Source organism: Corythoichthys intestinalis, chromosome 8 (genome assembly GCF_030265065.1).
Source record: "Corythoichthys intestinalis isolate RoL2023-P3 chromosome 8, ASM3026506v1, whole genome shotgun sequence".
NCBI lineage: Eukaryota > Metazoa > Chordata > Actinopteri > Syngnathiformes > Syngnathidae > Corythoichthys > Corythoichthys intestinalis.
The window spans coordinates 9358958-9376052 of record NC_080402.1 but is presented as its reverse complement, the minus strand read 5'-3'; the positions used below and the strand labels follow the sequence as shown (position 1 = coordinate 9376052).

General features: G+C 40.2%; 1 protein-coding gene and 3 non-coding genes across 7 annotated transcripts in view; 1 reads left to right on the top strand and 3 right to left on the bottom strand.

The window, feature by feature from the left end:
- pla2g6 (phospholipase A2, group VI (cytosolic, calcium-independent)) overlaps nucleotides 1-17095 on the top strand; it is a 46381-nt gene that overhangs the window by 10631 nt on the left and 18655 nt on the right. The window contains exons 6-21 of one of the 4 annotated variants that reach the window (XR_009064208.1): nucleotides 740-836; nucleotides 1216-1398; nucleotides 1469-1577; nucleotides 2399-2515; nucleotides 2649-2730; nucleotides 7439-7602; nucleotides 7704-7854; nucleotides 8082-8218; nucleotides 8292-8369; nucleotides 8498-8652; nucleotides 8728-8779; nucleotides 9739-9854; nucleotides 9928-10001; nucleotides 12621-12913; nucleotides 13465-13655; nucleotides 13769-13872. Coding sequence is in view for 2 of the 4 variants with exons in the window: in XM_057844163.1 (XP_057700146.1) it covers nucleotides 740-836; nucleotides 1216-1398; nucleotides 1469-1577; nucleotides 2399-2515; nucleotides 2649-2730; nucleotides 7439-7602; nucleotides 7704-7854; nucleotides 8082-8218; nucleotides 8292-8369; nucleotides 8498-8652; nucleotides 8728-8779; nucleotides 9739-9854; nucleotides 9928-10001; nucleotides 12621-12765 (1660 nt within the window). In the remaining 2 variants the exon portion in view is untranslated. Of the gene's footprint in view, nucleotides 1-739; nucleotides 837-1215; nucleotides 1399-1468; nucleotides 1578-2398; nucleotides 2516-2648; nucleotides 2731-7438; nucleotides 7603-7703; nucleotides 7855-8081; nucleotides 8219-8291; nucleotides 8370-8497; nucleotides 8653-8727; nucleotides 8780-9738; nucleotides 9855-9927; nucleotides 10002-12620; nucleotides 13405-13464; nucleotides 13873-17095 lie in introns of those variants that run through there. The other 3 variants (XR_009064207.1, XM_057844163.1, XM_057844164.1) reach the window with 3 other exon arrangements.
- trnac-gca (transfer RNA cysteine (anticodon GCA)) lies at nucleotides 15261-15332 on the bottom strand. The gene has a single exon. It is a non-coding gene; the product is annotated as a tRNA-Cys (tRNA).
- On the bottom strand, nucleotides 15662-15733 carry trnac-gca (transfer RNA cysteine (anticodon GCA)). The gene has a single exon. It is a non-coding gene; the product is annotated as a tRNA-Cys (tRNA).
- trnac-gca (transfer RNA cysteine (anticodon GCA)) lies at nucleotides 16005-16076 on the bottom strand. Its single transcript has one exon. It is a non-coding gene; the product is annotated as a tRNA-Cys (tRNA).

Genomic DNA, 17095 nt, shown 5'->3' with positions numbered 1-17095 from the left:
GAATGTTAATAATGTAAATGCCATCTTGAGGATTTATTGTCATAATAAACAAATACAGTACTTATGTACTATATGTTGAATGTATATATCCATCTGAGTTTTATTCATTTTTTTCTTAATGCATTGTCAAAATGTATATGATCAGGAAAAATTATCGGGAATGATTGGAATTGAATCGGGAGCAAAAAAAAAGCAATTGGATCGGGAAATATCGGGATCGGCAGATACTCAAACTAAACCGATCGGGATCGGATCGGGAGCAAAAAACATGATCGGAACAACCCTACTTATTACTATTGCTTTTTTTTTTTTATATAAATGTACCGCAATGGGTTTAGCACATTCTTTTTCAATCACCCTGTATTTAAAGTAGTGCCCAATAAAGGGTTAATTGTTCCAAAACGCAGTTGTTGCTTTATTGATCATTCGCATAATAATGACAGCAACTGTTGAAAGTACCAAAGAAGCCTTGACTTGCATGAAAAGTTTTTTTCTTCCAAAAGTGTTGGACAGTGGCGCCACCAAGGGGTGGCCATGGCCCCTCCCTATAAATTCTTTGGCCACCCCGCTTGCCAGTATATCGTTAGATTGTTGTAGCATCAGTTATGCATTTCACCCCAAGATTTTAAGTAGCCTCATCTGGTCATGAAAAATTTCTGGAGGCACCACTGGTGTTGGCACTGTCTATAACTTATATTTGATAACATATACGGTACATCATAACAATATTGTTTGTCAGCTGTACAGAAGAAATCTTGAAAGCAGACCCTGACCAGCTCCACGCAGAGGACTCTTTGTATGGAGGCACGCCCCTCCACTGGGCTAAAACAGCCGAGGTGAGGAACATTAAAAAATATAGATCTCTAGAAAGCTATTTAAACAGAATAACTAGGTAATGTGGGTATTTTTTTGTTCAGGGTTTGCTCAGAAAACCTATAAAGCCTGGAGTCATACAAAAAGGCAGTCTTGAAATACAGTTTTAATCAAACAAAAATACATTGCAATTCAGTGCAATGGCAGAGCTGGGATACGTTTGGTCACATATCAACCATAAGATTTCGCCATTGTGCTTTCAACCGTATCAGCAGATGCAGTAAAAACGCAGTTAAAATATGAATAGTTTGTGAGGCCCGCCAGGCTTATAGAGCACTGGGGGAACCTGGTTTTTCTTTCCCACCACTGACATTATGACTTTCAACATGTTCTACATTCTAGATGTGTCGCATGCTGCTGGAGCGAGGCAGTGCCATCAACTACCTCAGTAAGACAGGCGAAAGTGCCCTCCACATTTGCACCAAGAAGGGTCGCTTCGAGGCCGCTATGGTTTTGCTCACGCATGGCGCAAATGCAAACCTGAAAGGACAGGACGGCAACACGGCGTTGCACTTCGCGATGAAGGTGCGCGGCAAACGTTTGCGGCCCTTAATTCCAGACAAAAGTGACGCAACGCATGTTTATCCCGGAACAGATGGATCACATGGAGTTGATCAAAGCGCTAATAGTGTTTGGGGCCGATGTGGAGATCCACAACGATTTGGGAGAGACGCCGGGACTGATCGCTGCTCGGACCAGTAAAGGTATTATGACAAGAGTTCAAAATGCATAATACCGTATTGGCCCGAATATAAGACGGCCCTGATTATAAGACGACCTTCTCTTTTTCAAGACTCAAGTTTGAAAAACTTTTTGCACACCAAATTATTTTTTATACAGAAAATAATTACAGTACATCTGAAACAACTGATTATAACAATATATTTGAGAGAAAAAGCATGTTATTTTGCCTCATTCAAATCTTAATATCTGAACATGTAAACATGTAAACTAAAGTGCAATCACATTTGTAAATGAATGGCTTCTGGTTTTTGAAATGTAAATAAACAAATCTATTGTGATAAAAAAACAAAATTGCAATAACTGCATTAACCATCAAAGTGAAGTCTAACTGTAAATGTAGTCTTGAAATAAATCTGAATAACGAAAAACATTCCAATAAAATCATGCAAACTGGTTAAACTTGAGAGTAGCTGAGATCTGTCATGACAGAACATTGCTTCAATGATATCTGGCGCCATCTAGCGTCGTGAATGGGTATAACGTCTAGACCGCGAATATAAGACGACCCCCACTTTTTCAGTCTTACTTTAAAAAAAAAACGTCTTATATTCGGGCCAATTCGGTAGTACTTAGAATATTTTTCACTAATAAACCTTTTTTTTAACCAAGTGTTCCAATTTGGTCATTCGTGGTCTTTATAAAGCATGCCAGAATTTGAACTTGCCAGAAATTCTAATGTCTTGTTATAGCATCAATATTATCCTACTCATAAACACTGTCTAACCGTTTTTGTGTGTGCATGTCTAACTGTGATTGCCTTGCATGGTGTTAAAACAAAAAGGTCCCAATAGAAAAATACTGCTGGATATGCTGTGTAGTGTGGGTGTGCAACGCTGCCTACCTCCCTCACCAAGCAGCCCCCCACCCATCACCAACAAGGCTGCAACTCAAGGCATAGGTAACACCGTCACCGTGCTCGCCATCTACCAACTCTGCCTCAATCTCTATCTACTGTCTTTAACATTTTGTTGTATGTTTGAGCAATTTTGGCATTTAAAATAAAAACAAAAAGTCCTCTGATTGACACGCAGGGTTTGAAGACATAATGCATGTTGGGGCTGCGTTCGCTGCTATGAGCGGAGGCAAGTCGGAGGTGGACGGTTCCAAGAGGAGGTATGTGTATGTGTCATATTAAATAAGGAACATTAGCAATACTACATTCGTTGCCATCAAATTAGAACAGGTTTATAGTTTTACTTCAACAAAACAGAACATCAAATTTGCAGGTTATTGTGTAAAGACAAGAACTCATTCCACTCAGGAACTTAACACAAAATAAAATTTATTTTAGAACTTAGAATCACCATCTTGTCCGATAGTGATGCTCAGATGGAGCCCCATGAAGCCTTAATGGGATCCACGGACAAAAAGACTTTTAATTCTTAAAAGATAAATGTTAGTACCAGTTAGGGGTGCAACGGTTCCGTTAGCCCACGGTTCGGTTTGAACCTCAGTTTTGGGATCACTGTTTCGTTTCAGTTTGCGTTTTGCATTTTAAAAAAAAAAAAAACTGCCTTTATTTTGCTTTTAAGAAAATGAAATAAATACTTAAAATGTAAACATTTTCGACTGTTAAAATGCTTCTTAGCTCTTTGACTAGTGTAGTGACTAACTACTGAAATACACACACAGTAGTAAAAAAGTTACTTGACAAAGTAACTGGTGTTACCTTTCATTTTTTTTTGTTTCATTTTTTTCCCAAAAAGAAACAAAAAACAAAAACATAGTAACCTTTGCTATGTTTGGAGGTCATTTAATGTTGTGAATCAACCGTTATAGTTGATAAAATTGCTCCCGTTGTTGTATTAGTTCCCTTCTGTCTGCTTTCGACACGTGAAAATTTTAAAACCGCTTCATCCTTTAAAGACACTCAAGTCAAAATTTTGCCGATTTAGGAGTATTTTAGATAAAAAGTTACTTAGGTTCGCTAGGAAGGTTCACTACAACAGAGCCTTTCTGAGAAGTTTACTGCTCTAAAATGGCGGCTGTTTACTAACACCAGTCTGTCATTTCGCATGTAGTTCTCTATGCATGAGATATCTAGGCGTAGATTGTAGGCTGTCGGCTACAGTCAGGAAATATTGGAGCCACCTAGCCTAGCCTCGCGTTCGCTACACCGTCACAACACTCTTCCCTCTCCGTGTCTCTGACTTTTCTGGCGTCATTCAACCAACGTATTCACGCACATTGTCTCCTTGCCGAAAAGGGTGACAAAATCCGAATGGAGGAAAAAAAACGTAATACACGACAAACGTACAGATTTTGAACGTAACGTACGGCATACACATTTAAAAATCAGTGCTTACTTGTACAAATTACGCCAAGACCGTGCAACTCGTTATGGTGAACAGTCACAGTTAGGTAGTAGCACTCTGTAGCACGGGACGTCCAACTGTGGTCAGGGCGAAACTGTGCTTTAGCGGAATCATCTTCGATGGCTTTGCGTGCCATTTCATAAATGTCGGGGGTTATGTTGTTGGAGAAATACGTCCGTGAGGGAACAATGTAATGCGGGTCAAGCGTTGCAAATAAATTAACGAAGCCCGCCGTGTGTATTCATTGGTGTCATCTTCGGGGTAGTTCTGCTCTGAGAAAGTGATATCTGTGGGTGATGCTGGCTGAGGTGCCCGAGTCATGTTATAAGTGTTGCCATTAGCATAGGGAACAAGCGCTGAGCAATGCTTGAAAATTGTTTCATTTTTTTTTTCCAATATTTTCTTTCCCTCCGAATTGTAGTCCAGGGGAAAACCGAAATGTTGCCACACGGCAGATTTGAAAGAAGCCGGTGCTTCCTCAAAATTCAGTCTCTCCACTCCTTCGCTCGCCATAGCGTTTTGTTTTCTTTCTTGTTTCACTTTCACTTCGCTCGTAAGCGAGAGAGGGCATTTCTCTGCTTCTATTACACAGGTGCTTGACAGCGATCGGACATTTACTTGCAGGGCGGGAATTTCTCCACTGCTGTGCTTCACGTCACACACAGGCACACAGAGCTCGACCAATTCATTCAACAAGAGTTCGGAATAAATTAATTGCAAAAACGAAAAGGCGCGGTTCATAAAGGCGTATTGAACCGTACAGGGAGAACCGTACAGTTCGGCTTTGAACCGCAAACCGTTGCACTGCTAGTATGAGTTATAACAGCAGGACAGCACTGTCGATATTTCACAAAACGAGCAGCAAAAGCAATTAAATGAAGGTCTCCAGCGGGATTCCCAGCCACGTTTCCCTTGCAACAGACGACCGCGCAGACCACAGGACTATACTTCCGCGTGACGTTAGAGTCATGATTTTACCTTTAAACCAACCACAACCCACATGCGTTGTCTGTGCGGTAAAACCTGAAAGGGAAACGCAACTGAAAAGAAAGTGCAGCTGGCTTGACCACGGAATTAGAAAACGCGGCTCATTTCAAACAGTAAGCAGACAACAATAACATAGGGATTGCGTAAAAGGGTTTATTGAACACACAAAAAAAGACGCGATCGCGAAAAGGGAGACTCAAAAAGGGTCCGTGACAGTGATCGGGATCAATAAAAAAAAAATTTTTTTTTAAAAATGAGGGAAAACCGCGGTGAGACACAGACAAACAAAAAAAAAACAAGGCAGTGATGCAACTAGCAACGAAGGGCAATACAAACCGTCAAATGGCAGCAGGTCAATATCTCGGCAACCTGCCTAGGATCGGTTTAAAGTAGGGCTGTCAAAAGATTAAAATTGTTAATCGATTTAATCACTGCTTAAAAATTAACTAATCGTAATTCAAACCATGTATGAAATACGCCATATTTTTCTGTAAATTATTGTTGGAATGGAAAGATATGACACAAGATGGATATATACATTCAACATATGGTACATAAGAACTGTATTTGTTTATTATAACAATAAATCAACAAGATGGCATTAACATTATTAACATTCTGTTAAAGTGATCCATGGATAGAAAGACTTGTAGTTCTTAAAAGATAAATGTTAGTGCAAGGTATAGAAATTTTAGATTAAAACCCCTGTTAATGTTTTTGTTTGATTAAAATTTGTAAAATTTTCAATCAAAAAATAAACTAGTAGCTCGCCATTGTTGATGTCAGTAATTACACAATGCTCATGGTACTGAAACCCATAAAATCAGTCGCACCCAAGCGCCAGCAGAGGGCGACAAAACACCAAAAAACACAACAAGTGGATATGACACTGTGCTGTCATTTTAATCTGTTTGAGCGGGGCATGTGCGTTAAATGCGTTAAATATTTTAACGTGATTAATTTAGAAAAATTAATTGCCGCCTGGTAATGCGATAATTTTGACAGCCCTAGTTTAAAGACACTGCTAATGCGCTGAAATTGAATGCAGCTACTACGTCGGGAACTCATCCCACAGCTCTGTAACAAAACAATCTGACCAACCGCAAAATGTGACAACATCATGCCAGTCGTCATACTAGCTTCGCTTGCTAGCTAACAAAGCTACTCTACCAGTCCAGCCCAACCACTTCATCCATCCCAGCGTCCATTGCGTGCATATAACATTGCGTGCTCCGTAGATCAAAACGTGCTAAATATTAGTTGAATTTTTTTTTCTTTTATCACAGACAACAAATTCAACTAATCTACAAGTGTAGACAAAATAAACTTAATACAACTACCATATTTTTCGGACTATACAGTAAGTCGCAGTTTTTTTCATAGTTTGGCTGGGGGTGCGATTTATACTCAGGAGCGACTTATGTGTGAAATTATTAACACATTTTTATATCATTTCACATGTTAATTTGGTGTTTTGGAGTGACACTGCTGGTTTGCTAAACTTGTTAGCATGTTCTTGATGCTATAGTTATCTGAGTAACTCTTAATAGCTATGTTACGTTAACATACTGGCCACGTTCGCATTTTGTTGTTCATGCATCATGTAACCCTTGTCATACTGTACACTTATTCAGCATGTTGTTTTTTATTGTATTTTAATTTCAAATTGCCTTTCAAGATGAAATATCTGTTCTATGTGCTGGATTTTATCAAGTAAATTTCCCCAAAAAATGCGACTTATACTCCAGTGCGACGTATATATGTTTTTTTTCCTCTTCATTGGGCATTTTATGGCTGGTGCGACTTGTACTCAGGTGCGACTTATAGTCCAAAAAATACGGTACTGTATGTGCTAAATATTACAGGACTGTCTCAGGAAATTAGAATACACAATATTCTAATTTCCTGAGACAGTCAGGAAATTAGAATATTGTGTATTCTAATTTCCTGAGACAGTCCTGTATATATACACAGGACTGTCTCAAAAAATTAGAATATTGTGTATTCTAATTTTCTGAGACAGTCCAGTATAGATTTTTAAATCAATGGCAATATTTTATGTGTTTCTAATAACATATTTTAGTAAAAGAGAACAATTTTGGCTTATTATAGCCTACAAGTCTTTAAGTCCCTTTTAAGTTCCCTTTAACACTTTGAGCCAACTGTGCCGATACATATGCTGACACTTCATTATGATTCGTTTACTCTATGCGTGCGCCATCTCAAGGTCAAAAATGTAGAATTGCTTATTTTCCATCATAGCACCAACACGTAGATAAATAAACACCCAAAGAAATTGCAACCACCATGAAACTAAGTATTAGAAATAGAAATTTGCCTGTGTTGGTTTATAATAGTGGTTGGTAGCACTTCCATTACTAAAACCCTTTGTGTAAATGCCTGTAATGTAAAAGAAATACACCATAACATTTTGAAATTGAACAACCGTGTTCTCCCCTAACCCTTTTATAATAGTGAAAGTGGAAAAAATTGAGTCCATTGTGTACATTCTACTCCAGGATGGATACTCTGTTGTGTCTGGACGGTGGTGGAATCAGGGGGCTGGTTCTGATCCAGATGCTGATCGCTCTGGAGAAAGAGGCCGGCCGGCCTATCAGGGAGCTCTTCGACTGGGTTGCCGGTACCAGCACAGGCGGCATCCTGGCCCTTGCCATAGTCCATGGTTTGTTCATTGTTTTTTTTTAATTAAAAAAAAAAAAATTTGTATACTTCACCCCTCATCCCAGCATCAACATGATGACATCATGAGACTTCAATATGCAGGGAAGTCAATGGAGTACCTCCGCTGCTTGTACTTTCGAATGAAGGAGCAGGTGTTCAAAGGCTCCAGACCTTACGAGTCAGCTCCACTGGAGGACTTCTTGAAGAAAGAGTTTGGAGAGAATACCAAAATGGCAGATGTTCAGTACCCCAGGTAATGCTTCGTTCCACCCAATTACACAACATATAAACCATCAGAATAACCTTCTTTCAACTGAAAATGAGCTATTTCAGGTTTTCATACTATATCCCTAAAATGTTCAAAGACATAGTTTAGTTTAGCTTCATGAGAATCACCCAGTTACTAACAACATGAAATTTGCATGACTGCATGTCACAGAAGTATGTCGATATTTTTCGTATTAAATATTTCTCACACAGGGTGATGGTGACCAGTGTTCTAGCCGACCGCCACCCAGGAGAACTCCACATTTTCAGGAACTACGACCCTCCTGCTACCCACAGAGAGTCCCCGTACGCCACTACAGCAACCTTCAAGCCCCTCACCATCCCTCAAGGTACAAAATGGGTTAGCGCGTGTGCGTCGCAGTGCTGCGTTGTCGTCGTGTGCCAGCCGTGTCGTTGTTACAGGATGGGAGGATGAGGATTTGTTACTAGTAGGATACACAATGGAGCCAGCCAATAAGCGTAGGAAGGTGACAAATGAAGGTGTGTGTCCACTTGACTGAGAGACACTCGGTAGCCTTGTTAGCACAGAGGAATGTGTAGGCTCGCTCGCTTCACCCAAAAGTCACGTTTATAGGCTAACCCATTGTGTTCCTTTGTCTTTGCATTAGAGCAACTTGTGTGGCGAGCGGCCCGCTCCAGTGGCGCCGCCCCAACTTATTTCCGGCCAATGGGACGCTTCCTGGACGGAGGGTTGTTGGCCAATAACCCTACGCTCGACGCTATGTCAGAGGTCCATCAGTACTACAAAGTGATGAAAGCGGAGGTAATGCAGCATTCTTGAATTCTAGTGTTCAATAAATGACATCATTGATGCAATAATATTTATCTTGCTTATCAGGGTCATGGAGTTCAGATCAAGAAGCTGGGTCTAGTTGTTTCTCTTGGAACTGGTAAGGCCCCTAACGTGTATGTTAGTACGAAAGGAAAATACTGCTCCATGATGGTTCGTGCATACTTGTGTGATCCGGAAGACCTTCTTCTAATCTGCCGCTTCTTATTCTACACGGACACGTCATGCCTTCAATTCTGAATTGAATTTGATCTGTTATCATGCACATAACCTGAAGGCTTTTTTTTCTTTGAGGATTTAGAGTCAACCCTTAAAATCTAATGTCAAGCCTTTGACAAAAATGTCTAAACTAGGGCTGTCAAACGATTAAAATTTTTAATCGAGTTAATCACAGCTTAAAAATTAATTAATCGTAATTAATCGCAATTCAAACCATCTATAAAATATGCCCTATTTTTCTGTAAATTATTGTTGGAATGGAAAGATAAGACACAAGACGGATAGATATACCAGTACATTCAACATACTGTACATAAGTACTGTATTTGTTTATTATAACAATAAATCAACAAGATGGCATTAACATTATTAACATTCTGTTAAAACGATCCATGGCCAGAAAGACTTGTAGTTCTTAAAAGATAAATGTTAGTACAAGTTATAGTACTAACATATATATAATATAGTTATATCTTAATGTTTTCGTTTTAATAAAATTTGTAAAACTTTCAATCAAAAAATAAACTAGTAGCTTGCCATTGTGGATGTCAATAATTTCTCCAGTCGCACCCAAGCGCCAGCAGAGGGCAACAAAACACAAAAAAACACAAGTAACAAGTGCACATGACACTGTGCTGTTTTTTTTAATCTGTTTGAGCGGGGCATGTGCGTTAAATGCGTCAAATATTTAAAGTGATTAATAAAAAAAATTAATTACCGGCCGTTAACGCGATAATTTTGACAGCCCTAGTCTAAACAAAAATACAAAACATGGATGAATGGCAAATGTCCCTGTATAGTCTGTTTCTCACACTGTACTTTATCCACCTGGGCCCTCAGGAAAGCCTCCTCAAGTGGCGGTGAGTTCCGTGGATGTTTTCCGGCCCTCCAATCCTCTGGAGCTAGCTAAGAGCATCGTAGGAGCTAAGGAGCTGGGAAAGATGTTGGTGGACTGCGTGAGTGTCCGTTTATTCCCTCGAGGACTGGAAATCCAGTTAACGCTGTCAATAACATTTTTCTTGCTGGCAGTGTACTGACTCAGATGGTTGCGCTGTGGACCGAGCCAGTGCTTGGTGTGAAATGATCGACACCATCTACCACAGGTATGCAACACTTTGCTACAGTGGGGTAAATAAGTATTTGGTCAACCCCTAATTGTGCAAGTTCTCCCACTTGAAAAGATTAGAGAGGCCTGTAATTGTCAACATGGGTAAACCTCAACCATGAGACAGAATGTGGAAAAAAAAACACAAAATCTCCATTGTTTGATTTTAAAAGAATTTATTTGCAAATCATGGTGGAAAATAAGTATTTGGTCAATACCAAAAGTTCATCTCAATACTTTGTTATGTACACTTTGTTGGCAATAACGGAGGCCAAACGTTTTCTGTAACTCTTCACAGGCTTTTCACGCACTTTTGCTGGTATTTTGGCCCATTCCTCCATGCAGATCTCCTCTTGAGCAGTGATATTTTGGGGCTGTCGTTGGGCAACACGGACTTTAAACTCCCTCCACAGATTTTCTATGGGGTTGAGATCTGGAGACTGGCTAGGCCACTCCAAGACCTTGAAATGCTTCTTATGAAGCCACTCGTTTGTTGCCCTGGCTGTGTGTTTGGGATCATTGTCATGCAGCCACGTCTCATCTTCAATGCCCTTGCTGATGGAAGGAGATTTTCACTCAAAATCTCTTGATACATAGCCCCATTCATTCTTTCGTTTACACAGATCAGTCATCCTGGTCCCTTTGCAGAAAAACCGCCCCAAAGCATGATGTTTCCACCCCCATGCTTCACAGTGGGTATGGTGTTCTTCGGATGCAATTCAGTATTCTTTCTCCTCCAAACACGAGAACCTGTGTTTCTACCAAAAAGTTCTATTTTGGTTTCATCTGACCATAACACATTCTCCCAGTCCTCTTCTGGGTCATCCAAATGCTCTCTAGCGAACCGCAGACGGCCCTGGACGTGTACTGGCTTCAGCAGAGGGACACATCTGGCAGTGCAGGATTTGAGTCCCTGGCGGCGCATTGTGTTACTGATAGTAGCCTTTGTTACTGTGGTCCGAGCTCTGTGTAGGTTATTCACTAGGTCCCCCCGTGTGGTTGTGGGATTTTTGCTCACCGTTCTTGTTATAATTTTGATGCCACGGGGTGAGATCTTGCATGGAGCCCCAGATCGAGGGAGATTATCAGTGGTCTTGAATGTCTTCTATTTTCTGATAATTACTCCCACAGTTGATTTCTTTACACCAAGCACTTTACCTATTGCAGATTCAGTCTTCCCAGCCTAGTGCAGGTCTACAATTTTGTCTCTGGTGTCCTTCGATTGCTCTTTGGTCTTGGCCATAGTGGAGTTTGGAGTGTGACTGACTGATGTTGTGGACAGGTGTCTTTTATACCGATAATGAGTTAAAACAGGTGCCATTAATACAGGTAATGAGTGGAGCCTCGTTAGACCTCGTTAGAAGAAGTTAGACCTCTTTGACAGCCAGAAATCTTGCTTGTTTGTAGGTGACCAAAAACTTATTTTCCACTCTAATTTGGAAATAAAGTTTTTTAAAAATCAAACAATATGATTTTCTGTTTTTTCTTCACATTGTCTCTCATGGTTGAGGTTTAGCCATGTTGACAATTACAGGCCTCTCTAATCCTTTCAAGAGGAGAACTTGCACAATTGGTGGTTGACTAAATAAATAATTGCCCCACTGTATATAGTAGTCAAAGTTTTCAACTAATACTTTCCAACTATTTTTTTTTGTACCGTCATTTTTGGACTATACGCCGCTCCTGTTTTCCTTCTGTTTGAATCCTGCAGCTTATGGTCCAGTGTCGCTTATGTGTTTATTCATTTGGGTTAATAGGTAACACTTTACTTGACAGCAGTGTCATAAGACTGTCATAAGACCGTCATAATTATGATATGGCACTATCATAGGCATTACTGAATGCTTATGACAGATGTCATTAAGTGTCATCTGGCAAATTATGTCACTAACTCTATTCATGTCCAGCCTGGATCTTTTACATCCATTCAAAAGTGAGATAATTTGCCAGATAACACTAAATGAAGTCTGTTATAAGAATTCATTAATGCTCATGACTGTGTCATATCATAATTATAATTGTCTAATGACAATCATATGGCACCAATGTCAAATAAAGTGTTACCAAATACAATAACAAGCAATTAATGAAACAACTGGAACAGTAAATGAAGAAATAATAAGCACAGAACATGAATTTTGATTGTTATTTACATCTGTAGCACTGCAATGCATGCTAGGAGGCATGTTGGACAACAACAGTGTTGACAGCAGGTGGCAGAAAAGGTTGACTGTCTCCCCCAAGGGAGCAGTGATGACCAAATGAAGCTTCTTGAAGCAATGAAGCGTTGCAACTAATTAGTTCAAAGCATGGTGGTTCATTTGGTATTAAGACAGTCGTATGATGCCGCTGTAAAATAAAGTGTTACCAGTTAATATCTTTTGGTGTGAATATCCTATAATACAGTGAGGACGGCTGCAGCTTATATTCCAGTGCGGCTTATCTATGAACAAATGACGTTTTCGTGCCAAATTTAGTGGGTGGCACTTTACTGTCAGGTGCGCCTTATAGTACGAACATTACGGTAATCTTTTATTCTGTTGCTTATGTGATTAGGTTTTTTTTTACCATATTCAACTATCTTACAAGTCAGTTATTTGCCTCAACGCTCCTGCAGACTTAGCCCACAACTGTCCCAGGAGGTGATGTTGGACGAGGTGAGCGACGCCATTCTGGTGGAAATGCTTTGGGAAACGCAGATGTACCTGTACGACAAGCGAGAGGTGCTGCAATCCCTGGCCAAAGTGCTATTGGGCAATTAGAAAGTACGTGAGTGGACGCTCAGAAACGAGGGTCTTTGAGGATAGAAAAGTAAAGCTAGAAATCTGTGAGTTAACATTTATTTATATGCAAATCAGTGATTGACATGGAGGCCTTCATGTGATCACAACATCTAAAGTCGAACAACAGGTAACCCTCTCCATACTTGATAACTGTGTTTTTCACGTTTACCTTAATATATACATCTATTTATACTGTATGTTTATCTTATTGGTTGTGACGACTTGTTTACTTGACTCTTTCTACGTGTTAATCTCAGCCTTTGTTGCACTTTGGACTCATTCCACTGTTAATAGCATCGTAATTTTACGCACTTGTACTAAGTCGAAACTCACTGGAAGGCAAGCAAGGGAATTCCAATTCAAGAACTGTTGTTTTCTTTCAATTTATAGCATCACTTATAAGGACAGATTTTTGGGGGGGGGACACAACTCTTCTATGTAATGTCATTAGTGCTTGTGCACAAAGTGACTTGACACAAAAATTGCTTGGTGGAACTACTTGAAAGACAAAACTAACCCCAACTGGACTGGCACACCCAAGTTGTACTGTTACATTTTGTATTTATTTAGCAATTAACATTCTATTACAAATAAAAAATATTTTACATCATCTGCTAATCCTTCCTTTTCCAGCAACGTGTCACATTTGAAAGAGTTTGTTGTTTTTGCCTCCTGCAGATGGCGCCCAAAGTCAGAAACAACCATTAAGGAATACAGTTTATAGTCCAGATTTCCAGATTTTTTCTATAAGCCATAGCAACGCCCTTGACAACGAAAATGCTCTTCTTTGACAATTTTTGGAAATTCCGTCACACCGAGAACTGCGAGGGAAGTCCGCCATAAACACAGTATTGTTGCATTGCTTCTCGGTAAGATGCCACAGCGGTGTGTGGCAATGTATTGTTCTCAATCTAAAGAAAAGTTGTATGAGTGGCTGAAGGATAGCAGGGCACGTAAATGGACATCTTTTGTTCGCAATCAGCGAAGGAATTTCACGCCATCATCGAGATGTGTTCTCTGCTACGAAGAATTGGAAGATGCCTGCTTCCTCAACTGGTCTGCTTATGATCAAGGATTTGCAAAAAAGTAAGTGCGATTTTTGGATAGATGACTGATGACTTTGTCAAAGTAGAGCTGCCAACTGTTGTGGAACAGTGCTTAATTTGTAAATCATAAGGTGCCGGAACGCAAAGTACATATGACAGCGCAGGGATGACTGCACGTGCACAGGTCCCAGAACATATTGTAATACCCCGAATAGGGAAATAGAAAGGAGAGGAGTGAATGATGGCTTCCTTCAATTTATTGTGGCAACGGTTAAATAACAAATAACAAAAATAACAGCAGACTGCTGCAACATGCGACCGCCAACTTCGCTCTTTTACGTACTTCCTGCTACGTCACCACTCTGCTGTCCGATGGCCCCTTCATGGGCCCGCACACAGTTACGAACATTACATTGTGCAGAAAATGGTGCTGAAAACAAAACGCCAATGCCCACTTGCCATAGTGTGGGACTTTCCTTTTTTTCTTTCTTTTCTATGTGCTTTTCTGACTCGTTTTGAATCATCTTCCTTCTTATTGAAAAAAGACAGTAAATACAAGTCTTTTTGGCATGTTGAAATACTGTTTGATCCTGGCTGCTTGCTCCCAAGATGCCGCAAATTTCAAGTTTTTTTTTTTTTTTTTTTTTTAAATGTCAGGAATGTGATTTGTTGGTCCAGCTTCTCAGTGCACCAACAAATCTCCGACTCTTTCATGTGACGTTAATTTTCATAAATGTTTGAATCATTGTTTGAAGGGCTTTGTATGGCTGCCGAATGGTGCGCTGCCATCGCTGTTCTCGTTGTAACGTCTCACTTCCGGATTCGTCCCCTTTCAGGCTCGAACTTTGAAAACGCGATTATTTTGTCAAATATACAACATATAAATTTTTATTTTTTCATGCTTTATTTGTTAGACAATGTTTAATTACTTTAATTGTGACCCTATTTGGTATGTTATGAAATTACTTCAGAACTGAAAGAAGCTGAATAGGGGGCACCCGAGTTAAACTGGGGACCTCTTGATCTGCAGTGAAATAATCTACCGCTGCCAGTATTCTTGGCAAATGCTTTTGGAAATGAAGTAAATGGGTGCATTTGAACATTATAAACAAACTCAAAGGAACATTTTAGGGGGCACCCAGAGTTGAACTGGGGACCTCTTGATCTGCAGTCAAATGCTCTACCACTGAGCCCTTAGAATAACCAGCACTTTTATAGCAAATGCATCAGTGAAGGAGTATCTCAGTCGATTTGGTCATTCAGAATATACGGTCTACTTTGAGGGTGCCCAAAGTTAAACTCAGGATGTCTCGATCGGCATCGAAATAATCTTCCGCTGGCAGTTTTCTTGTCAAATGCATTTGGAAAGGAAGTAAATTGGTGCATTTGAACATTCTCACATTATACACACTCTCAAAGGAACAGTTTAGGGGGCACCCAGAGTTGAACTGGGGACCTCTTGATCTGCAGTCAAATGCTCTACCACTGAGCTATACCCCCTTCATGCAGCCATCATTTTCATGGAAAATGCACCATTCAATGAAATATCTGAGTCGATTTGAAGAGTAATACCTTATATATGGTCTACTTCGAGGGTGCACAGAGTTAAACTGGGGACCTCTTGATCTGCAGTGAAATAATCTACTGCTGGCAGTATTCTTGGCAAATGCTTTTGGAAAGGAAGTAAATTGGTGCATTTGAACATTATATATGGACCTCTTGAGCTGCAGTGAAATAATCTACTGCTGGCAGTATTCTTGGCAAATGCTTTTGGAAAGGAAGTAAATGGGTGCATTTGAACATTATATACAAACACAAAGGAAAATTTTAGGGGGCACCCAGAGTTGAACTGGGGACCTCTTGAGCTGCAGTCAAATGCTCTACCACTGAGATACACCCCCTTAGTGTAACCAGCACTTTCATGGCGAATGCATCTGTGAACAACGTATCTGAGTCGATTAGAAGAGTCATACAGAATATATGGTCTGAAAGCAACTAGTGAGAAGGTCCCAAGTATTAAATATGGGAGAGCTTGATGTGCAGTGAGTGCTGTACCATGAGCTTCACCCCCTTATCACGACTCACAGTTTACTTGGCAAATTCATTTTGAAAGGAAGTAAATGGGTGCATTTGAACATTCTCACATTATAAACAAACTCAAAGAAACATTTTAGGGGGCACCCAGAGTTGAACTGGGGACCTCTTGATCTGCAGTCAAATGCTCTACCACTGAGCTATACCCCCTTAGGCTAACCACCACTTTCATAGCAAATGCATCAGTGAAGGAGTATCTCAGTCGATTTGAACAGTCATACGGTCTACTTCGAGGGTGCCCACAGTTAAACTCAGGACGTCTTGATATGCAGTGAAATAATCTTCCGCTGTCAGTTTTCTTGGCAAATGCATTTGGAAAGGAAGTAAATGGGTGCATTTGAACATTCTCCCATTATACACAGACTCAAAGGAACAGTTTAGGGGGCATCCAGAGTTGAACTGGGGACCTCTTGATCTGCAGTCAAATGCTGTACCACTGAGTTACACCCCCTTTGTGAAGCCATCATTTTCATGGAAAATGCACCATTCAATGAAATATCTGAGTCGATTTGAAGAGTCATACCTAATATATGGTCTACTTCGAGGGTGCCCAGAGTTAAACTGGGGACCTCTTGATCTGCAGTGAATTAATCTCCTGCTGGCAGTTTTCTTTGCAAATGCGGTTGGAAAGGAAGTAAATTGGTGCATTTGAACATTCTCACATTATACACAGGGTCAAAGTAACATTTGAGGGGGCACACGGAGTTGAACTGGGTACCTCTTGATCTGCAGTCAAATGCTCTACCACTGAGCTGTACCCCCTTCATGCAGCCATCATTTTCATGGAAAATACACCATTCAATGAAATATCTGAGTCAATTTGAAGAGTCATACCTTATATATGGTCTACTTCGAGGGTGCCCAGAGTTAAACTGGGGACCTCTTGATCTGCAGTGAAATAATGTCCCGCTGGCAGTTTTCTTTGCAAATGCATTTGGAAAGGAAGTAAATGGGTGCATTTGAACATTCTCACATTATAAACAAACTCAAAGGAACATTTTAGGGGGCACCCAGAGTTGAACTGGAGACCTCTTGACCTGCAGGCAAATGCTCTACCACTGAGATATACCCCCTTACTGTAACCAGTACTTTCATGGCGAATGCATCAGTGAACAACGTATCTGAGTCGATCTGAAGAGTCATACAGAATATATGGTCTGAAAGCAACT